This window comes from Dipodomys spectabilis, unplaced genomic scaffold, assembly GCF_019054845.1.
Source record: "Dipodomys spectabilis isolate Male_0828 unplaced genomic scaffold, ASM1905484v1 ptg000034l, whole genome shotgun sequence".
Taxonomy (NCBI): Eukaryota; Metazoa; Chordata; class Mammalia; order Rodentia; family Heteromyidae; genus Dipodomys; species Dipodomys spectabilis.
The window spans coordinates 327,655-352,496 of NW_024870711.1; the positions used below are offsets into that span (position 1 = coordinate 327,655).

Genomic DNA, 24,842 nt, shown 5'->3' on the forward strand with positions numbered 1-24,842 from the left:
CAATTACACTGAATGTTATAAAATGAAACAAGTGTCCCTCTTTTTCTAAAACATGAATATCGTGAGGATTCTAACAAATATGTCTCAGAAGTCCTCAAGGCAAAGGAACTACCTGTTGAGGAACTCCTAATGCAGACAGATCTGACCAGGAAGTGACGTAAAGATAAGGACAGCAAGGAATATGAAATTTTCTGCCAGTTTTTACTGACTGTATAACTGTGCTTTTGTCAGCTCAATTCTACTCAGAACTTGTACTGGTTCTGAAACATCTCCCCTCTAATGGTAACTAGATGTCTCTCAAAGCAAAATTCCCAGTGGTAGTGTGGAGAATTTCCTTCTAGGCTTCAAACCTTCTCCTGTCCTTCTAGACTTCATAACCTTCTCCTGTCCTTTATGGAGTTCTCCAATGTGATCAAGGCCTGCTGACCTGTGCTGTTTCCCCAGGTGGTGAAAATGGCTGGTTGTCTTTTAGTAACTCCATTTTCCATTCTTCCAGCAGCAGAATGGAAAAGTGAATCCCATGACCAGAAGAATTAAACACAGGAACACCAGCTAGGTGGACTGCCCCTTGTAGTCTCAATCGTTTTTTTTTTTTATAAAATCACCATTTCTATAGGGACAAAATTTTATGTCTCAGAGTCATGTGGGTTTTCAAACTAGGCCCAGACCATTTGCTCTGTACTTCCGGTGTACTTCGTAAGCTGAAATGGAAACTCCTGGGACCATATGCCCTTAGCTCTTTCTAAAACCCATGGCAGACACACATAGCAAACAATGATTTAAAAATACTACAGGAGGTAGATTTACCATCAAAGCCATTAAATGCCCTTTTCCTTTCCTCCCTCCTTTTCCTCCATATTTTTGAAAACCTGACAATCCACTTTTCGTTCACCTTTAGAGAGTTTTATGTCTTCAAAGAGATTGATCATCTATTGCTCCCATCACTAATAGGATCTAATGCCTTTTCTGTTTGTTTGTCTTTGAATGATTTCCAGATGGGCCAGGTCCCTTACAGTAGTCAAGCACTTCATCTGTTTTTTATACCAAGGGTTTATTTGTATCTCTGATCGGCCCTATTTGAATTGGCACAGCCACTTATACCCTAAATTTTCTCTTGGCTGGAAGCATTTGCACAGAACTGTGAGGTGGTAGTTGATGAAAGTAACGTCCTGTGTGGTAGCGTGGCAGCTGGGTCACTTGACTGCTCTGGCCAATTGTCTGACTCTATCCAGGAAATGGAAGGCACCATTCAAAGCCAAGCTCCAGTCTTTTAAGGATTAGATTTCTATCATCAAAAGACCTCCTCAACAGTCGCAGCAATGGAAGGAATGTCCAGCAGAAGCCCAGTGATTAAATTCTCCTGGAGAATATTTTTTTTCCCAGCTTCTGGAAATAATCGACAGCAATCCAAAATTCTTTCCCTCACTGTAAAATCCAAAAGAAGGGCTCCATTCCTGAGACTGATGTAGGGAAATAAATTACTCATAACCAACTCATTCTCCCACAGCTGGAAATGATGTCAATAAGTTGATTCTGAAATAATGACACAGAGAAAGGCTGTGGTAACAGAATTCCCCACCCACTGAAACGCTGCTCCAACTTAATACAGTACATGGCACATCCAGACTTTCAAAATGATGATAGGTGACCAACATATGATTCAGATAAACCATGCGTCACAACTGGACATTAAATTAAATATACAGCAACGATCACACGCAGAAACACAAGGAAAACATTTTGCTGTGTCCGAGAGCAAAATAAAAAGAAGCTCGGGAGACATCAGATTTAGCCTCCCCCCCCCAAAAAAAAAAAGAAAGAAGGAAAGAAAGGAAGGAAGGAAGGAAGGAGGGAGGGAGGGAGGGAGGGAGGGAGGGAGGGAGGGAGGGAAGGAGGGAAGGAAGAAAGAAAGAGAGAGAGAGAGAGAGAGAGAGAGAGAGAGAAAACCCTTGGACACTTCACTTTTAATTTTGACTTATATCCAAGTCAAGTTAAATATTTGGACAGAAAGTTAGAAACCTTTTCTCCTGATAGCTTAGCCATTGTGGACTCCCCTCTGATCTTCCTCCCTTCGAATACCAGATCGACTAGATTCTCACAGTGGTTTGTATTAAGAACTTTCTGATAAAAAAAACACAAAGTAGCACAAGGACTTAAGGGGATCATCTCATACATGGGTAGTGGGGTTAATGGGTAGGACCTGATAAATAAATAATAGGTAAAACAGATATTGGAACCAGGTAGGCTGAAAATCTGGCAGTGGAATATATTAAACAGGTTTTTGTCCTTGGGTCAATCAAGCCTTCCTGGAAGTAATGAAAATAAAAAATTTATAAGGAAAACCTAAAATGGACCGCCTCTCACCACTCCCCCCAGGAGTCTACAGAACATGGCCACAGTGTAACATTGTAAATGCTGTTTTCTTGCTCAAGGGTCCTATCTTGACATATATTGCTACTTCTGCTTTTGATGTTCTGTTGTTGTTGTTTTTTTTTTTACCCAAGTCGATGAGACTGCTTTCTATTATCGCTCTACAAAGACTAGAAGTAGACGTTAGAGTGCTCCATTTCTTGGAACCATAGTTCCCAGAGGGTTTCTGCCCAGTACATAGAACTGAGTGGTTTTGCAAATTAGCTATGGGACTTTGTTTAATTCTTTGCTCATCTCGATTGCAGCAAAAGGCAAAGAGGGCTACACATAGGCAGTACAGAGCTGTACAAACAGCCCAAGCTGAACCAGTCCTGCATCGGCGATCGATCACAGCCCAGCCTGTGGACTGACCCCTGGGTAACCTCTCTGAGGACCCTCCAAGCACAGACAGACCCATACCACCTCACAATACCTCAGAGATATAGCACGCATGTTGACACCACCCATGTGGCACTTCCCAGCTCCTACATCATAAAACAGGAAGGGGAGGGGACAGGACATGCAAAGAGTCACCAAGTAGTTTCGGCATATTTAGTGTTGGAAAGGGAAGAGGTTTTACAGTTATATTTCTGTGGAACATCCAAAGGGTTTTTTTTAAAGACCCAGACAACCTTGTGGTCTTCAAAGACTCATTGGAAAGAGAAGAGCAATATGTGTATTTTTTTTGAGTTGATGGGTAATTACAGTAGAATTGTGTGGTAGTAGGGAGAGAGATGAATGCATAGGAAGAGGAGAGAGCAGTGCCATTTAAATGAACATCCTTTGAATCATTAAAGTAAATTATACAGGTGAACACAGAAGGTCATGCTACTTGCTGGAAGCAATAGGATCACATTTTGTGGAATTCATACTCCACAAATCTCCAGGTAGCCTGGCCTCCTTCTCAATGGGCTATCATGTCTTGTTGTATATCGTGATAGCCCTTAAACAGCGGGTGGCATGGTCTCCGATCGATTCTTGCAGAGAGAGACAGATACATGGATTCCATCAGCTTCTTCAGAGGAGCTGCCCAGTGGCCGGGAGGGCACAGGTGATATGCTTGCTCATGTTCTTCTTGCCTGTCTATGGGGGTCACACAGCCGTTTCCAGATCCTCATGGCCAATGAGCTTATAGTTCTGGCGGCTTTCTAGATAAGCTGCCAAATCTGGGTCCCCAGCCTGCTGTGCTCTGTCTTGAGGTGTCTTACCCTATAGGTTCAGTGAAGAGGAAAGAGAAAGAAATACCTGGAGTGAAATAATATGTATATATTGTCACAAAAACAGAGGCTACCTAAAGATTACTCACAAATAAGAATCCTTTCATGCTTGATGATTTAGAGTTTGTATGACAGTTTCAAAGCCACTGTCTCTTATGATCGCCATTATATAGAAGATAGGAGAATGGCAAATATTAAGAGTTTACATCTTCAGCCAAGTGCCTATCATCCTGACTACTTGGGAAGCTGAGACTGGAGGGATGGTTGTGTTTTGGATTAAAATGTACAGTTGGTTAGCCAGACAGTGAATAGACCAGCCAAAAACCCAAACACAGCTAAGTATGTTGAGCCTCCTGAGGGAGGAGGGTAAGGAGACTGAAGAATTTCATGCAAAGCCATTGGCTCAGGAGGTAAAGAAAGTCCACTTAGAAGACCAAGTTATTTCCAAGTGTGCACTGTAGTCTGAGGCATTACCAGGGCAGAAATTGTACATATGTGGTCATTGATTAAGCTTCCAAGTAATAGCCATATGAATAAATCTTATACATATTTATATATGTATGTATGTGTGTATGCATGCATGTATCTATATGTATATATCTGTGCGTATGTGTATCATTGACTCAAAATCTATTCCTTGATACATGTGAACTGAGAGCCTCATCTATACATTCAAATCCTGTTCTTCAACCCACTGAAGTTGAAGGGTTACTACTCCCTTGCAGTTTTCATAGTGCTTTAAAATCTTGAGTGCCAAGCTGGGGACGTAGTGGTAGAGAACTTGACTAGTATATGTGAGGCTCTGGGTTCAATCCCCAGTACCACAGGGAAACAAAACAATCAAAACTTAAAGCTTCTTTTCCAAAACTGAGTGCTTAGGAACATCCTCTATTGTATCAATATTCTGTATAAGCTCTTTTTCTTTCAAACACACACACACACACACACACACACACACACACACACACACACACAGAGGCTCAGTCCTAGGTCAGCTCTACTGAGCTTCAACTCCTCCTTTACTCCATCTTGCAACTCTTTCTCTTGGGTGAGTTGGCTCACAATGAAGCCCAATTCTAGTTCTCCTAATAAGTTTCCCCTAATGACTTTTCTTGTGGGCACTTGCTGATCAAAGTTCACACACACACACACACACACACACACACACACACACACACACCCCATTAGCAATATCTGGTCTCACTATCCTCTTAAAATATTTATTTGTCCACTTTCAAACCAGTTTTACATTAATTTTTCTGCAAAGAAAGCAATCACATTCCAGGTCCCACGGATAGAAATATTGCAGAGCAAACGTGAAAACCAACTTTGTAACTTGCTTCACACATTCATTTTGCTAGCTACTCTATTACAGGCTGGGTGTGGTGGCTTCAGCCTGTAATCTAAGCCAGTACAAGTATAAAGATTCAGAAGAGTCCGTCTCAACCTTGTGGTTGAACACAGTGTTGCGCGTCTGTCATCCCCAGCAACATGAGGTTAACCTGGACAAAAAGTGAAATGCTACCTTGAAAGTTACCAAAGCAAAAAGGAGATTGGAGGGATGGGTCAAGAAGTACAGTGCCCTCCTCCTTGCCTGGCATGCACAAGCTATGAGTTCATACTACGCAGGAGGAGGAGTATCGGAGGCGTAGGCTACTGGGCATTTAACCTCTTTCTTTTAGATTTCCATTTCTGTAACTGTCAGTGCCAATAATTCCCACCTCAATTCATAGGGGTAACTTTTGGAGAGTATGTAAGGTAACACTTGTGAACAAATAAACTTTTTTATGAAGCAAATGATCAAGAACTACCTAAATTCACCAGACTTAAGATTGTAGCCATCTCACAGCAGAGTTCACAGGTAGAACAATCATATCCATCATAGATTTAAAATTACACGGGGGGGGGGGGGCACTGGTGGCTCAGCCTGCCATCCTGCCCACTCCAGGACCCTGAGATCTGAGGATCATGGTTTGCTTCGGAGGGCAAATCCAGGAGACTCTTACCTCCAATTAATCAGTGAAAAGTTAGAACTGGAAGTGAGACTTAGATGGTAAGTGGGAAAAGACAGGCAAGAGCTCAAAGATCCAAATGATCTGAATTCAAGCCCTAGTACTGGCCAAAATAATAATAGTACCCAAAAATACTACTACTACTACTACGAATAATAATAATATCAATTAGTAATAATATCAAAATAATAATAGTAATAATAATAACAAAAGTCTTACTACAGTAGACTCAGTATGGAAAGAGAAATCTTGATTTTTGTCAGTAGCCAGGCCAATATCTTCCACACGGCCCTGACCCCAATTCTAGGGGTTCAGATCCCATCTCTCCACTACCTGCCTGCTGGTGCCCAGTAGAATATCCCAAAGTCCCCAGGGCAGCAGCATGTGGAGGGGTTTACAGAGTTCTATAGGCAAGCACACACTCCCGCTTTGTGCTTATACATTTCAACCGCAGTCTCTCTAAATGAAACACTCTATTTTTTCCTCCTTTTTCTGAAGCCCCGGGCACTTCCATGAGCACAGAAAGGATGCTTGTGCTGCCGGTCCTGCCGGCGGCAGGCCCTGCGAACTTGCCCAGCCGCAGCATGCTTGGACGGGCTCACCCAGTTACCTTGGAGTCCGTCTTTCTCAGAGATGCTCCCGCATCCACCAAAAGCTGGCACACCGCCCGGTTCCGCTGGCAGGCAGCCTTGTGCAGTGCAGTCTCACCCCTAAATCAAAGATGAAATGGGAAACCACCAATGAAGGGGTTCAGTTACAGGCGTGGAGGTGGGGGTTGGAGACAGCAGGTGGGGTGAGGGGGCCTTCGCCTACTCTGCTCCTGCCAGGTGCTCCTGTGCCCCCTTCCTGGACCAGCATTGGAGGGTACATTCCCAAGAGGGGACATTCCCAAAGAGACTGTCTGAAAATTCTTTGAGTTAGTCATCAACTGTTCTGGGATCCGGTTCAAACAGGGCTGGTTAACTAGACCTACTGATGACCCTTTTCAACCCATTACTGTGGGACTTAGAGCAGACTGGATGGCTCTAAGACCAATTGTGCAGTTGCATCCCAATGCTGAAGCAGTTCTCCTGCAGCCACTGATGCCACACAAAGGGCTCTCAGTGGAGATGCACAGGGGGCTAAGTGGAGGCCCGTGGCCACTGATCACATCTCACAGCTCCTGGTAGACACCACTGGGCCTTTGGAGGAATAAGTGCTCAGAGTCTAATTTCAAAGGACCAGGCTGGCCCTTATTCTGCTCAAGCCCTCTTGGTTCTATGTGTGTGGCAGGTGCAGGGGTCTCTGAGAGCCCTCATGAGACTGTAGAGATGTCAGGAGCCCAAGTTCTCTCAAGGAGGCAGCAGATGGGAAATGAATAAGAGAATGTAAATAGTTCCCAGGCTCCCTATGGAAGAGGATCTTCTCATTCTGAGCTCCAAAAGATGCTTCATGCCAAATGGTTTCATGAAAAAAGCAGAGCATCATCCTTAAACAAGCATGGATGAGGATGGTACCGCTTCCAACCACACAAGCAGGACCAGCTCGATAACACAGCAGCCGGTGTCTCCAGTGTGGAGTAGCTCATCATAGAATCCTTTCCCACTGATCCTCCCTTCTATTCATCCCTGCTTCCACTATCTACCTACAAAGCTTCTCACCAGCCTATTCTCCTCCATTCCCAGTCATCTTTGTCCCATGGGTCAATTTCTTTGTAATTTTCTAAGGGTTCTCTTATGGATTTCAGAGTTAATTGGGCAGACTTTCCTGGATTCTATGGGTTGAGATGTAGCTGTTTTGTTGCCAGAGGAATAAAATAGATGAAAATAAAGCTATCACTTTAGGGATCAGCCCAGAGTTGATGAATGACTTCCTACGTTTTCACTTCTCCAGTGGTGGCCTGTAACTTACTCCATTACAGACTACCAGGGAGAAGCTGCTTTCATCCCATACAAAGCATGCCTTAGCATACCAGGGCTTCATTTCCTCCCAAACCCAAGGGGAGAGAGAACAATTGTAGACACAAAGGCAGGATATTTATTTAGAATTCTCAGCATCAATGGGAAAGTGCTTTGGTTAGAGGAAGTCTAAATGATAATTAGCATTGACTTTGTCTGCAACCATGATGACACTTGCCATTAATTTCTGTAGTGTGATATTCTATGCAGTAGACTAGCCCTGCACATTTATAAATACAGTTGATATTGGACTTTAATCAATGCAATTAAAATAACCTGGTATGCCTGATAGACTATGTCCTTCTCCTAGATAGATTTTCAAGAAAAAAATAGTCTTGACCATGTAATGAAAGGTACCACTCACGTTTCGCTGTCTGCCATATCCAATAACTCTGAAGGGCCTAAATAAGAGAAAGGGAAGATGTTCATCAGAAAGAAGCTTAAACACAATCTATAATCATTCAATTAAAATGTCCTAGAAAGGTTAATTGAAATAGAACAACTTAGTGACCGAGATTATAAAAGAAAAGAAAAAAAGAATAAGATTCCATGGCCTGTCAGTCACCCATCTCATGGAATCAGAAAGCTGACAGAAAGGGAGATTTGGAAGTTGTTATAGTTTCTATAAGCAAAGATCTTTCAACAAAAGTGAATAAATAAAATTAACTGGAATGGAGAACTTCAAAACAATGAAAGGGCTAGTTAGAGGGCAAAGGGCTAATTGGTAGCTTTTGAGGACTATTTCTCACTCTCTAGCCATGGATAATAAGGAGAGAAACCTTGGTACGGTGGGAAAACTCAAAGAAACGACACAAACCATTTAGTCCAATCTCTTTACTTCAGAAATGGTGGAAACTTCTATTTTCTGAACACACCAAACTATTTTTTTTAATCACTTTTTGATTTCTTTCTTTCTACATATCCAATAAACCCCTACAAGTTTTGGCCTATGCTTTTCCCAGCAACGTGTCTCTCTCCAGGGATATCAGCTTGAGTCTGATGTCAAGCAGATGTTCAAATATTAAGTTGGATGAATGACTAAATATGCTTGGAAGGTCTTTGGAAATAGGGCCCTTGTGAGTTGCTCTCTTAATTGGTGGAGGTCACTACTAAGGAAAATAACTTCTCATAACATAAGAAGAGGAAAAGGCTATAAGTTTTAACAGAGAACATCACTGGCCAAAAAGATGAATAAGAGGCTATGGGGTCCTCATAATCCTCCCATTTTTCAGTCATTTTAACTCCCTTGCTTTGACTTCTGCTACTCCTTAGGAGCAGGTAAGTCTTCTCTTACAATGTCCCTTTCTCTCTGGATCTCTAACTGTGTCTCTTTCTGCTTTTCTCTCACGCTTGCTTGCTCCGTCTCTCTTTCCCTCTTTCTTTCTCATCTTTTCTGACATACAGACTTCGTAATCGGTCACTTCCTAGACTGTAATTCATGGACAGAAACTATTACTAAGGAAAGTATAAAGGTCATGTATTTTCAGATTTCCAAGTTTCCATACACATGCCGTATCTACTCTCTCCTCCCTTGTGTTTAATGAAGTTTACAGTTTTTCTCCTGGGACTACCCTTTCTTAATTTATTGCTAAGTCTCCCTTTTCTCACATAAGCAAAACTAGTAACAGGCCAATTAATGATCATCCCTCGCACTTCCCTGGCTTTAAAAGCCGGGTTCCCTACTTTCCCCTTTCATAACAGTCTTTCTTTCCTAGCAGTCTTCCAGGGCTACACCAGACATGCTCTCCCAGAGGCTCCTTCTGAGACAGGGTTCTCTGAAAAGACAATCCCAGACAAAAGTCATCAGATTCCTTCTTTTGATTTCCCATAGTACTTTTTAGGTTCAACCTTGTATTATGTATTTGCCTCAATATGCCTTGTCTTCTTAAATAAATCATTCTACATCTTTCAACTGTAAGACTATCTTAAATATTTTTTGTACTTCTCAAAATTATGTTACTAATTTAACAGAGACTTAAGTCATTTATACGTGTCTCTCAGTTCTATAGTTCTAAGAGGAAATAATCAGTAAAAAACAACCACGAATGCCAATTGTTCCCCTACCTCATGCACACCTAAAGATGTTCAAAGCTGTACAGAGTGACAGTAATTAGGAGTGACCTTTTTGGAGTTGTCACACCTTGACTCAATATCCAAGCTCTACCACTTGCTAGACACTTTAGGTAGGTTCATAAGAAAATCCTAGAGGTCTTAACACAGCTAGATTTAAGGGCTCCTTGAGTTCTTTGGTTGTCACCTATATCGAGTGGATTGGTAACAATTCTCCCACTGGATTGGGATGGGGTTGATGCATCAGTGCATGTGATATACTTATAATAAGGCCAGGGACACCATGATCACTCCTTAGAGAGTAATAACAGCGGTTCTCTGGCATGCATCAGCTGATTCCACCAAGTCTTAACTCCATATCGGGGATGGAAGGCCATCTTCCAGAGCTGCTTCCCTCCCACTTACACTAGAAGTCACTTGCCGACTCTAATTGGAGGTCCTGCGAACCACACACTCCAGGCCTGTTCACTTGCTGACAGAGTACCCTCAACACAATCCAGAGCACGAGGATCCTGGCACCTTAGGGGCCCTCTACCAAGTTCCCCTCAGCAAACCTTTTAGTGGTGTGAGAGGAATTCCATCAGCACTCAAGACAGACTCAGGACAGACACCAGACTCAGGACAGAAAGCTATACTCCCATTGTTGTTACTACTTAGGCAACAGTGACCTTGTTGTATTTTCTTCCTTATTTGGCACTGCAATTCAGTGCTTGTTCTCAGAAGTGGGTGGTGTGTCATGGTGGGTGCCTAGGGGTCTTTAGAGTCCAAGCCTGTCTCTGTGCAGGTGGGGAGGTCCTAAAGCACTTTAACTAGGGGAAAAACAGTAATAGTCTGACGAACTAAGGGTGGCAACAAGGAACAAAAAGGATCCGGTTCCTCCCAATCGCTGACCAGAACCACTACAGCTGCAGCCACTTCAGAGGCATTCTAGCTATGCTAGGGGCATGCTGGGGCCTCTCTACATCCTCCCTTTAATCCTCTGCAGCTGACAGAGGTAAAAGACAGAGACACACTGATATGGAAAGGTGGACAGTTTTGCTTTTAGTACATAAAGAAACTCCACGTTAGGGTTTGGGGAATGATCTGAAGTGGCTGATTCCATTAACCTCAACACTTCTTCTCTTCCATCAGACAGAAGATCACAAGATGGCACAGCATTTTGAACACTGGCAAAGCAACCAGGCAATGAAGAAGAGGGAAGAAGGGTCATCCGTTTGCTACAGATGTGAGGAGGGAGCAGCTTTCAACTGCATAGGCATTGTTCTGATCCATCCTTTTTTGAGTCTGTTTGCCAAGTAAAAGCCAGAGCATCCTGATACAAAGCTTCGAGTCTCTCCTGATTTGCACTGAGCTCACCTATCAGGACCCATGCTTCAAATGCTGAGCTCTCTAGAAATCTTAGTGTAAGATTTAGGGGACGGAGGGGGGGGATGGCCAGTGAGTCAAAAATAACTGACCAAGACTACCTATACTCTCTTGAAAAATAAAATATAAACCGGGTGCCTGTGGCTCACACCTGTAATCCTACCTACCCAGGAGGCTGAGATCTGAGGATCATGGTTCAAAGCCAGCCCGGGCAGGAAAGTCCGTGAGACGCTTATCTCCAATAAACCACCAGAAAACCAGAAGTGGCACTGTGGCTCAAGTGGTGGAGTGCTAGCCTTGAGCTGAAGAGCTCAGGGAGAGCACCCAGGCCTAGAGTTCAAGCCCCACAACCAGCCAAAAAAAGAAAAAAGAAAGAAAGAAAAAGAAAATATATAACAAATAGCATCTTTGATTTGTTAGGTTGAATTTCATTAATAAAGAAAAGAAAAAAGACAAGAGAAAAAAAGAAGATGGAATGAGAAAAAAATGAACTTTCAGTGAATGCCAATAAGACAACATTTCATATTTATATATACCCCATTATACTTACCAACCATCTCCTCTGAGGCCGTGGAAGGAATTCCAGTGAATTGTCAGTAAACAACTCACTACTGATTGTTCCTCGACTATAAAAGGGGACGTTGGGTCTCTCTCTCTCTACCAGGACTTACTAAAATGTCTGTACTCCATCTCACAATTGACCTGCACCACTAAATGACTGTGAAATATGTCTTTGAAGGGCTAATGGTGCAAATTATTCTATGAAATCTCCACAAATCATCAGAAGCCTGCAGCTGTTATCATGGGAACCAGTGTAGGCTATAGGTTTATGTAGCCATCCTGACGACCCTTGCTAGGACTGAGGCCACAGAGGTCAGAGCCATGTTACACACATGTAAAAGTGTGGGAAAGTAACTGAACTGAACCATGCATTTAGCTTTTGCCTGTCCAATGGAGAATGTAGAAAGTACTATGATCTCAAGGTGCTCATATGTCTAACATCCAGAACAATACACATCAGCAGGGATGATTACTCTAACATTGACCAAAAAAACATATCTATACACATATGTTATATATGTATATATATTATATACATGTATTATATATTTTCTATATATTCTCTCTCTCTCTCTATATATATATATATGTTTTGGTCGTGGGGCCTGAACTCTGGGCCTGGGTGCTGTCCCTCAGCTCTTCAGCTCAAGGCTAGTGCTCTACCACTTGAGCCACAGCACCACTTCCTTTTTCTGCTTATGTGGTGCTGGGAATCGAACCCAGGGCCTCCTGCATGCAAGACAAGCACTCTACTACTGAGCCACCTTCCCAGCCCTAACCAAAATATTTTTAATGAGTGAACAAATGACATTTTGAAATCATTTTGATCCCAGTCAATATAACAACTTTTTTTCCCTAAGGAAGATCCATAATTGAAACATGGATTCAAATGACTATACAATCTTAGAAATGACTGAAAAAATTAAGGGAAATAAACAAAATCTATTCAGAAGACATAAAATTAGTATTCAGGTGAAGCCTAGGGAATGAGAAAGGAAGTAAAACTTCATAAATCTTTCAAAATGACAAAGTAAACACCAGTTCACACTCTATGGGGCTTTTTGTTGCCCTGTCTACCCTGGCCTTCTTGATGGGACTTGATCATCCGTATTGTATTTGTATTATCCATGTTGTATCTGCTGTAACATGCATCCACATCAATGCATCAAAATCCTCTTGCTACTCCTACCCGCCTCCCCATGGCCTCCCTCACTGGGTACCCCATTTCCCATTAGTCTCCCTGACACTGCCAACAGACCATTCCAAATCCCCCCCTGCCATGGGACAAAGGCTGCACAGATGTGAGGAGGGCTAGCACGGAGAAAGCTAACAGTACTGTCATCCTGTCCCAGCAGGAAGGTAGTGGTAGTTTCTCTCTAGGACCAGAGGCAAAAAAAGAAGTTTAAAAAAAAAGAGAAAAGAAAGAAAGGAAATACTGAAGGCAAAAAAAAAAAAAGTTGTAAGCCATTGAAATCAAAAAGGAAATGCATGAGTGGGATTTCTATCAGGAAAAACAGCAGGAGGGGGCAACGGGGTGGGTGTGCAGAGAATAACAACAAAAGAGCAAAATGCCCATGGTGGAAAAGGCTCAAAAAACATTCCACCAATGTCTTGGAGGGGATAACTAGGGGAAGGGAGTGGGTAAAAATGGGGGTTGAAAGGAGTTGAAAAGGGGAACCACCCGGCGTCCCATCAGAATCCCTGTATCTTTAACCTCTGTCGTTTCTTTGGGATCGTTCCTTCTCTTCTTCCTTCGCTCTCTTTTCAATGCTTTAAATGCTCGGATTCCAGTTTTTCACAAAGCAAAGCAGCATGTTGTATGCATGAGAGACGAAACCCAAGGGAAGATGCCTCCTGTGGCTTTTTGAGAACATGCCACAGCGTATGAGGTGTTTCAAATGAGCTCTTTTGAGGGGGAGAAATGCATTGCTGAGGGTTGAGTCTGAGAGAGTAACTCATGGCTCACAGCTCTTGCTCAGAAAGTATTCTCTGGATTGTAGATTGTACTCTGTGACCCCATACCTAAGGGATTTGGGGACAAAACAGAGGAGAGGAACGATGGCTTGAGCTAAGTATCAACTCAACAGCCACAGAAAATACCAGTTATATACTTTGGAAAAGAGCCACTGGCTCTTGAGAACTATATCCTAGAGTATAGTCTTTCAGCAGCTTTTGGTTTAGCTTCTCTGAAGCCCTTAGAAAGATATGAACCACATTCAAAGTGAAAACAAAAGGAAGAATTTAAGAGATTTACACCACTCTGTCACTTAGAGTTCTGTCTTGATCTTTGGAAGAGTATAAAATGTCATTTATTCATTTGATTTATATGAATTCAGAGGGATCAGACTTACCTACTGCAAATCTGATGCTTCTTTGTAAATATAATGGCATAATCTGGTATTTACTCCTAAATCCCAGCCTTCCAGTGGTCTCTTAGTAAAAGCTATATTTTGGAGGCTGGTGGAGGGGAGGGGGGAAACAGCAGCAGTCATAACCAGGGGAATTGCAAAGTTATCATCATTATTAAGTTAGGAGAAACTATTTCAATCAGCAGAAGTCCCATTAAGGAAGTGATTACAGAGTAGAGACAGTGTTATGTTTTCTATTTACTCGTTCCTGACTTTATGAACACTATAATTTAAAGGAATTTCTATAATTTAAGAGAGATGAATGAGTCTGCAAGGATAATTTTCAATTCCAAAACGCTCAGGTTAATCTAAATCGTACCAGCCACAAAAGATATTAAAAACAAACAGTTGAATTGAAGTGCTTAGCTTTTCCAGAACTACATGAATTTTGCTATAGCAGAAGATTTTTACATCTGTATTCTTGACTACACTGATGAGCTGGATAGTAATAATAAAGTTGACTATCGTTGTGAAAAACAAATTTCAACATAGATTTAAATTTTCCTTTATGGAATTATAACAGTAAAGATTTAAAAAATGCTATCCACCAGAAAGTCTGTGATCCTTGGACTAAGATCTTATTTTCAAACAAGGATGGATTTTCTCCAGTATCTCCATAGTCTTTCTCTCAGGTACCCACCGGCTAATTTAGAGATTCTGGCCAGGCAGGGAAGGTAAAAGGTATCTCCTAAGATTTTGGGAACTATTTGTCTGAGTGAAATTGACATAAAGACTGGGAATCTCAAGTATTTTTCTCACAGATATGACTACTAAATCATTTCCAAAAGGTAATCAACTTTCTGCCCTGGAAGAAAGGAGCAGCCCTTAAAAGCAAGGACAACTTCCTTTGTAATCAATAGTTTGGGCACAGAGAGTTGGACTGTACAAATCTCCCTTTATAAAAGACAGTGCAGATCAATAAGAACCTCATTTTCCTATTGGGACATTAGGCTTGGACCAAAGATTTGATGCCAAAGAAAGTAGATGGATCCCGCTCTACACGTGAAGTCATACACTCCAAGCCCTGTGACTTTACATTAAAGGCACTTTGAGAAGTGCTGCTATATGAGGCAGAGAAAACAGAGGGCTCGGGGAAGGGGGAAAAGCCAGGGTTTCTGCTGAGGGCAGAAAGCTTTGTTCTTGCTTTTTAGTTCATGTCTTAACAATTGTATGCGATATCCTTATGATTAAAGAACATATTTTTTTCTTCTTTTTTTTGTTTTTTGCCTGTCCTGGGTTCAAACTCTGGGCCTAGATGTTGTCTCTGAGTTTTGTTTGCTCAAGAACACCGCTCTACCACTTGAGCCACAGTGTCATTTCTCACTTTTACTGAGTAGTTTATTGGAGAGTTTAAAGAACTTTCCTGCCCAGACTAGCTTTGAACCTCAATCCTGAGATCTCAGCCTTCTGAGTAGCTAGGATTACAGACATGAGCCACCTGGCACCTGGCTAAAAACCTGTTTTTTTATCTTGTACTCATTTCCCAAACCTAGTAATCCCACTTTACAATTTGGGAAAACAGAAAAGGAGAACTTGAAGGGATTCCAGGTAAGTCAGATGTTCAGATGGTGAGAGGACTCTCATCTGAAACTGAGTGTGCAGAACAGATGAGGACAGAGATGAAAACATTTTCACCAATTTTTTTTTTGCCACTCATTCTACCAAGGGCAGCACCTGTCTCCCCAACCCTGGGGTCTGGACCATCCATCCTGGTGACCTGTATCACAGCAGAATGCAGTGGGGAAGATGCTCCACTTCTCTGCCTCTCTCGGGATATCTGTTCTTTAGAAACTCCAAAACTACTATGCTGTAAAGGGGTCTGACATTAAAAACAAACAAACAAGCCCAAAACCATGTGGATAAAGGCTTAGCTGTCCTGACCCTTCCAGCCACTCTATTCCCAGGCACATGAGAATCTATCTTACATACAGCCTTGGTCCTAAGTTGTGACCCAGTTGACACACAGGATTAGGGAGCAGGGAGTGAAAAGCTGTAAAAAGAGGGGGAGGGAAGGCAATTCTTGTATGGTGTGGTCAGTCACTCAGCATCTCATCTAACCCCACATAGAGTGCTGGATGCCTTCCAGTTTGCAAGAACACATTCCATCTTCTTGGGAAGAAAGGGAAACTAGGAAGATTGAGAGTGATCTAGAAGATGCCAGTGAATACTCACCCCTTGAGCTTAGTGCAGTAGAAATCCTGAGTACTTTTTTTATTACAAAAGGAAAGTAACAGGGAAGGGTGTGGCTTAATTCATGTGCTATGTTCCAATAGACCTTTGGTTTGTGTGTGTGTGTGTGTGTGTGTGTGTGTGTGTGTGTGTGTGTATGTGTGTGTGTGTGTGCTGGTTGGGGTAGGGTGTTAGTGTAGTATGTATTAAGTAGCAGAAATTATTCTACTATTACTTTTGCAAGTCTTGCCCAACAGGATAGTCTTAACTGCAGTAGTTATAATGATCAGGAATGTAGGAAATAGAATGAGATGAACATTTATCTTATCTACCCTGGCTGGCTTCCTAGGACAGAAGGCTTAGGGATTAACTGGGAGGGGGAGAAATTCTAGTATTTCTTCCCTTCCCTTTCTTCCCTTCCCCTCTCCTCTCCTCCCCTCTCCTCTTTGTTTCTTTCCCTCCTTCCCAGTACTGGGCCTGAACTCAGGGACTGAGTATTGTCCCTTAGCTTTTTAATTCAAGACTGCCATAGCTCAACTTCTGGCTTTTGGAAACTGGAGTTAAGAGTCTCAGGGACTTTCCTGCCTGGGGTGGCATTGAACCACAATCCTTAGATCTCAGCCTCCTGAGTGGCTTGGATTATAGCCATGAGCCATGGATACCTGACAAGAAATTCTAGAATTCCTACCCTCCTGCCTTAATAATCTTTCTTTTTCCTATACCATTCTTCCCACTGTTGTTCTGGCCAAGATTTCAAGCAAATTCTTCATAGTGAGAAGGCTCCAAAGACAAGAAAGGGGAGTCTGATATGATTGACAGTCAAATACTATACATAAATACTTCCTGTACAGATTAAATAATGGCATTAATTCAGTATGGCCATTTGATAGATTATACGTGCTTGATAAATGGCCACTGTGTTTTCTATGTGTGGCTTTGACAGGAATTTTAAAACATTGACATTCAGCTGTTTTATTTGTGCACATGATCATGTCTGCTTCAGCCTGAAATTGCTTGGAAAAGTGGCTATGCTCTATTTCTCTGTGTGTGTCAATCTAGAAAGGCACTTCCTGTTAGCCACTCTAGACATATTTGTTTAATGAAGAGGATAAGATGTATTTTCTGAGTTGCATTAAAGGAGCAACGAAGGGGACATAAACTTTACTAATGAGATGCTTATTATCTACTGTCTAAATCTGAATGTAACGTATGCAGGCCACAGACTTACCATTCACACACACACACACACACACACATACACACACACACACACACACACACACACACACACACATACACACACACACTCAAAGCCTTCTAAAATCTCCCTGTACACAGATCCCAATACATGTGTCTACTTTGCTGCCCTAAAACCAGTCAAGTAGTACAGATTGTCCTTCTGCCCATGGTTTTTCTGTTCTTATTATTCCCAGAAACACTGTAACCATGAGAAGTTAGATGTATTGTCCACATTTGGTGCTCATCATATGTGCTTATGTTTCTCACAGACATTTAGAGACAGATGCTATATCATCTGCTACATTCAGAAAATGATTCAACACTGAATTAGAAACTCATTCAAAATGTTCTGGAGGTAAGTGTGGCCTGTCTGCCATACAGATAGTCATTGGTGCTGGGCACGTTCAAGGAGGACAAATGCTGACTTGAGTAGCAAAGATGAATGAGAACCAAAGAACAAAAAGCCGAGCAAGTAAAGCCTGGTGTGGTAGAACACGCCTATAATCCCAGCACTCAGGAGGTTGAGATAGGAGGATATGGAGTTCAGGACTAGCTTGGGCCACACATTAAACCTTGTCTCAAAACAATAACAAAACAAAAAAGGAAGGACATTAGAAGAATAAAATTGCAAAGTTTGATGTGTGGGTTATTTTGGGGGAAGGGGTGGATTCAGTTGTGCCAAAACTGAGAAACCAAAAGAAAAAATATCATACTCCTGGATTCTTAGAATAATAACCTGCACATATGAATTACAAGCTGATCCCAAGTATTTAAGTTATAAAATACTCTATAAAACGGGGCACATTGTGCCAGGCTGCATTTGTTTTGGTCTTTTTCTGCCATTCATTAAGGCCTCCAAAAGAGCCTAAATAGATACATCAACATGAAAGCTATTTCTATTAATTGCTTGGTTAAGATGACCCACACATGTCAGTGGTCAGGGAGAATGCTAAAAACTGGTGAGAATTTCTCCATTGTGAATTTGCTGGATAATCAACCTTGGTAAGGGAGCTGAGCCTACTCACCGTGGTCAAGGATATATTTCACAATCTCCCCGTTGCCAGTTTTAGCTGCGTAGTGAAGAAGTGAGCAGTGGTCTGGTCCCTGAATTAGTAGACTGCCTCCATTTTTATAGCTTTCCATTAGCTGGAAGAGAGACACACAGAAAGCAACTTAGGCCGAATAATGGAACAAGGAAAATGGCTACCCGGCCATAAAACACAAGAGTCATAGAGTATACCACAAATGTTTCCAGTCTCAGAAGACATGGAGAAAAGTCAAAGAGATGAAATACCATTCTTGGACTGTGTCATCACTCACATAGACAGTGGACATCACAACTAGCCCCACAGAGCCTCTGTGGGTATTGAACGAATGGCCCAGGGAAACAAATGTGCTGAATTGCTTTTTTTCTTTTCTCTGCTGAGCCCTGGTCTCTGTCTCAAGGGAATGAGGGATGGGGAAAGAGAACAAAAACATCCTGAGGTTGCCCAACACTCTCTGCAGTGAGAATAATTATAACTACGAGCAGAAAGGAGCTTGTGTGTGCTCAGCTAAGCTCCTTTTCTGTGTCCTTTAGTTGTGCTTTAATAAACCTAACTGCAAATACAGGAGCTGCTTCTTTTACTTCTTACACAAAAGTTTGCACATTTGCATGCACGCATGCGCGCGTGCGCACACACACACACACACACACACACACACACACACACACACACACGGGGCTTTATTTGTTTTCCACATCTTCAGCCTGGCCAGGGGCCTACTAGAAATCAGACATCACACACCGAGTGAGGGTGGTGATGGACCACAGGAAGAGACTCAGAATAGCTTGGGGAATGTAGTTGTTAGTGTGTGAGATAGGACTGGAGAAGAGGAGGTACAGAGTTGGGCGTCTGAGAGTAAGGCTTGGGTAAATGAGGGTAGAATCTAAGTTCGTGAGACTTTGAACACTACAGAAAGTGCAATGGAACCTTGTTCTCCAAGCTTCAGGACAAGTGGCCCACGTGGGAAGCTCTAAAATGTAGTGTGTGGACAAATAAGAATCTAATAATCCCAGAGGTCTTAAACAAAGATGAAATGCAACTCAGTGACTGGCTTCAAAGACCTCAGCATACACAGAGGACAGAGGGACAAAGAATTACACAGAAGTGGAGAGGGCAAGACAGGAGGAAACAGGAGAAACAAAGCAGGATATGGGAAGGGAGCAGGGAAGGTGGCCGAGGAACTGGAATGGAGGTAACCCCAGAACCTGTAGGGTCTGTCAGCCTTAAGCCGTGTGACAAAAGCCACTTCTCGGGATTAAAAAGAGAACCCTGTTCTGTTCAACTACACTGCCCTGGCAAGGAGACCCCTGCCCCACCCACCCAGCTCACAAAGGATGACATTACAGACCCAGGCACACTCAGACACCTTGCTCTGCTTTTCTGTGGGGCTGTTAAACATGGTGGCTATTCATGAGCTCCTTGGTATCTTACATAGCTCAGTGATACAGGGACTGTTCTTGATAACTGGTGGGGGAGGGGCTCAGGGTCTTTTGTTCTCTAGCAACTCCCCCACTCTACCTCTCTTTGTGTCTCTCATGTCTGTCTGTGTCTGCCTCTCCCTCTCTCTTCTCTCCTCTGTCTCTCCTTCTGACTGTTTCTCTATCTGTATTTGTATATCTGTCTCTCTCCCTTCTTTTTTCTGTCTCTGTGTTTCTTTCTCTCTTTGTCTCTCCTAGTCTTTCCTTCTCTCTCTCCCTCTCATCTATTCTTCCATATCTATATCTATATTTCTATATCCATATCTTTCTATCTCTCTTTCTCATACACACATGCACACATAATGCCACTTTTCTGTTTGATATGTACTGTGATTTCTACACAGAAGAGACAAATAAAAGAAGATTGTGAAGATGAAACACAAAAAGGAAAAAAAAACTTGAGACTTAAAAGGAAAAATTATATGTAAGGAGAGAAATTGCTGTGAAATAAAATTCTCAGCTTGAACTCAGAGCCTGGGCACGTGGTGTCTCTGAGCTTTTTTGCTCACTGCTAGCACCCTGCCCCTTGAGCCACAGTTCCACAGCTTTTTGGTGGTTAATTGGAGATAAAGCATCTCACAGATTTTCCTTCCTGGGTTGTTTTTGAATCTCAATTCTCAGATATCAGTCTTCTGAGTAGCTAGCATTATAGGCATAAGCCACCTGCACCTGGCTATCTGTTTTTTTTTTTTTTAAACTAAATGAGCTGCCACTTCTCAGCCATTTAGGGAATGACTATTAAGTACAATGTAAGACACCCAGTTGGACATAGTGATTTCCCATATTTCAGATACTTCTGTTAAGTATAAAAAATGTGGTGATACAATCAGGGGCCTGGGAAATTGGTAGATAGGATATAAAATGAAAAGGCATTTAATGCATAGTACTTTTCAAAATGTTCTGGCTTTGAAGCAATCCAGAGTGAAGGTGGGTCTTCCTTCCTATGGAAGCAAATGTTGCTCCTTGCAGGCACAAGGAAGGAGCTGTTTCCCCATTGCTGAGAATGTGGGACTCACACGTATACCACTGAGGAGCCCTTCCTCAGCAACGACCCCTACTGACACTACCATCCAAAATGGCAAAGAGGCCACTGTCAGTGTTATGGATCTACAGATGGCAGTTGGCCAATATACTTGAGCCTTTCTCCCTAACCTGTTAGAAATGTATTACAAGTATTGATGTATCTAACATATGCAGGAAGGAAGAAAGGAGGGAAGGAAGGAAAAAAGGAAGGAAGGGAGGGAGGGAGGGAGGAAGGTAAGAAGAGAGGGGAAAGGAGGGAAGAAAGAAGGGAGGAGGAACGGGTTAAAGAAATGAGAAAAAAAGATAGTAAAGAAAAGAAGAAGAAAGTGGAAAAGACAATACTTCTCAACATTGTTGAAAGATCTTTGGTTCTCAGTGTGCACTGACAGCTTGCTACTTGGGCTGCTGGAAAGGCACAGACTGCAGGCAGAGGAAGCCCCATTGTTACAGGGGAGAGCAATGCCAGTGGGTTTGCAGAGTTACTTGGGCAGTCATAAGCCCCCAGGCCTGAAGTTTCTATGAAACCAAGAATTTTTAGAATACTGACAGACCATATTGTTTAAGCAATATTTCTATTCCTATTATGCTTAGCTTAGTAAAATAACACAGATTAACAGGGTGGTATGCATAAAATAGCAAACATTTTAGAGTCCTTTCCATCTAACGGGATAGCCTTGACCTCTCTTCCATGTATCATTCAGTCCTTACCACAAAGCAAGGAAAGATATATTGTCAAGTTATCATCCCATTTTACAGATGAAAGAAAGCAGCTGAGGCCCAGAGAGTATTCAATCATTGCATAAAGCCTCACATTAGTGAATACCAGAGCCATCATCTGAAATCAATCATGCTGGGGCTGGATCATTTCCTGTCCTGTGAACTAAATGCACCAGCAAATATAAACACACATTGAAATGTTCAGAGTAAACCAGACAGTCCTTTGTGGCTTAATTATCCCCAGAGTATAAAATTATAAGAATGGGAAAATATAAGCTCTGGGCTGGAGAATGCATTTCTGGGTCAGGTCCGGGATCTTCTTACAAATGTATCCATCCTAATCGCTGTCTCTTGAAATTCTTGAAATGTCAGCAAGAATGCTGAGCAGAAATGCTGGGCAGTGTGTTCACTGCATCCATGGAAGATATGGGTCCATTGTAACTAATCCAGGCAAGTCCTAATCAGGGAATTCTACTGCAATCCCTTTGCTATTGGGAAACACAAGCAGGCTGTGCGGGTTCCTCTCATTCTCTGCTTATTTCTCAAAAGAGCAGCCTTCCTCCTCCTCCTCAGCTCGGGCAGATAACTGATATATGGGCTCTTGAGATTTGGAGAGACATAATAGTGACTTAAGAGTTTTAATAGAATCACCAAAGTTTTGATAGGAGGATATCTTACCTTCATAAGGTCACCAGCTACGACTGCCTGTAAAATTGCTGTGAACGACAAAAGAGAGACATCTCGTTAGTAGCAGACCCTCTTGTAGGGATCTTCTACAAAAGGTTGGGTGAACACAGTAGAAAGGGAACCTACATGTTGGTAGGAACCAGAAAAGGAGAGACATCCAATCTGAATCTTGATGAAACAGATAAAGAGCTGAGGTATCAATCCCTTATTCCAGAGCCTTCCTGAGCCCCCTACTTACCCTCACCCCCAGCGCCGGTATACTAAAGACAACAGAACATTTAGAATCATATAGATTGGGTTCAAATATTAGCTTAGAAGCTGTGGAGAAGTGGGTGAACCATTTAAAATGAGCCTCACTTTCCACATGGTAAAAGACAAAGCAGATCAGATTTCCTTCCAGCCCATTTTTCAAAAACCTGATTGGTCAACTAAAAGACCCAATTATGACTACAGGTTCTTTCTCTCTCTCTTTCTTTCCTGTCTTCCTTCCTTCCTTCTCTATGTCTATTTTCCTCTGTCTGTCTGTCTGTCTGTCTGTCTGTCTGTATGCCAGGACTGCTATTGAACTAAGGACCTTAGCTTTTTCACTCAAGCCTGGCACTTGAGCCACAGCTCTACTCTGGACTCTGTGTGTGTGTGTGTGTGTGTGTGTGTGTGTGTGTGTGTGTGTGTGTGTGTGTGTGTGTGTGTGTGTGTGTGTGGTTAACAGGAGATAAGAGTCTCCTAACTAGGCTGGCTTCCAACTGAGATCCTCACATCTCAGTTTCCTGAGTAGTTAGGATTACAGGTGTAAGCCACTGGCACTGACTGGATTCTTCTTTCTTACAGTTCCTCCTACTTGGAATGCAAGGAGTCACAATTCTTTTTACTATAAATGTTATAATGATGATATTCATTGCTCCAAGTGGATATGAAGAGTACTAGAGATAGCAAAGAGGAAGCAAGTCTATTTTAATTTTGTTCTGGAGAGAATAACCATATGTGTTTCACTAAATTCATAGATGGCTATTGTGTTAAGAGCTTTGGTAACTTATACTAGTTGTGAGAAAATATAATACATTAAAGGGGAAATATATGTCTGTCTGTAAACAATTACGGTTTCCAATGGGAGCTTTTTACTTCAGTGTGGAAATGGTGCCTTGGGTAAATTTTCATTGAGTAGTAGTCAAAAGTACAGAAAGAAAGCACCAGCTGTGGGTAAGGAGAGATGCCCAGGGCAGGGGTTGTTAAATTCACTGAGGGGCACAGGATTGAGTATCTCCCTTAGCCAAAGCAGAAACCTTGTAAACCTATGGTGCAGAGAAGGGAAGTTTCATTGTGGAAGAAAATGGAAGCAGGAAAATGAATGGAAAACAGGAAGGGACAAAGCTATAGCAATGCTCAATTTGCATCTCCCTTCAAATTCCAGGGTAATCATTTGCATATGGCAGTCATACACACATGCGTAGGTGAGCTGACTGGAAAGAAAGCAAAAGAGAGTAAAAGAAGGAGGGGAGAGATAGAAATAACTGCAGCAAGGGAACGAGTAAAATGCTAGGTGTCAAAAAAACCCAAGGAAAAAACATCATCGTCTCTTTGTTTTATAAATGTGACTCGAGTGCTTTAAGTAAATAGTCTCTCTTAGGGCAGAGAGCCAGCCATGGTCCGTTTAGCACCACAACGCAGGGCCCATGTCCACTCCAGGCATCTCTCCAGTCCCCAATAATCTCACTCTATACAGAGCTCTACTAGAGTCTAAGACGCAGAAAATACCATTGCTAGGACCGCCTTATTGTGGAAAAACTGTTGGGAGAGGATGTAATTTCAACACCATCATTTATGAAGTGCACACATGTAATGGGTTCTTCAATCTTTCGGAGTCAACTTTCTCCTCTGCAAATGAGGTTAACAATTGTACTTCTTATTGCTCTAGCAAGAACCAAAGTTTAGAAAGTGTTTCTTTTTTTTTTATCATGCTGTTTTATACTACTGGTGGCGAGTGGCTATAATCCTAGTTCTCACAAGGCTGAGATCTGAGGATTGTGGTTGAAAGCCAGCCCAGTCAGAAAAATCTGTGAGACTCTTATCTCCAATTTACCACCAAAAAGCAGAAAGCAGAATCTGTGGCTCAAGTGACAGAGCACCAGCCTGGACACAAAAGCTCAGGAACAGCTCCCAGGCCCTGAATTCAAGCCCTAGGACTGGCATTAAAAAAGAGGATTAAACTATAATTAAGGGAGGATTTCATTGCATCTGACTGTATGCAAGTGCATGAAAAAGATATATGAACCCTTCAGAAGGAGCCTTCCAGTAAGGATAAACTCGGCACGTGAAGTTGGACGGACATATCTCTGTTACACCGCACCTTTAGGAAGAGAAGCACTGATAAAGCAGCAGCCAAAGGCAGTGCTTGAATTCTAGACATAAAACATAGGAAAGGACAGAAGGAGCAGTTGGAGAAAGTATTAGAGATCATGGCTGTTGTCTTGGCTGAGTGGGGGGAAGCTAGTAAAAGGGGAAGATGA

At 42.3% G+C, this 24,842-nt stretch overlaps 1 protein-coding gene across 1 annotated transcript in view; it reads right to left on the minus strand.

Moving 5' to 3' along the window:
• Positions 1-3,501: 3,501 nt before the first annotated feature.
• The window catches only part of Dgki (diacylglycerol kinase iota), a 423,036-nt gene continuing 401,695 nt past the window's right edge, over positions 3,502-24,842 (minus strand). Inside the window, 5 exon segments of the mRNA XM_042677203.1 lie at positions 3,502-3,618; positions 6,249-6,348; positions 7,940-7,976; positions 18,413-18,533; positions 22,330-22,367. Coding sequence (XP_042533137.1) covers positions 3,502-3,618; positions 6,249-6,348; positions 7,940-7,976; positions 18,413-18,533; positions 22,330-22,367 — 413 coding nt within the window.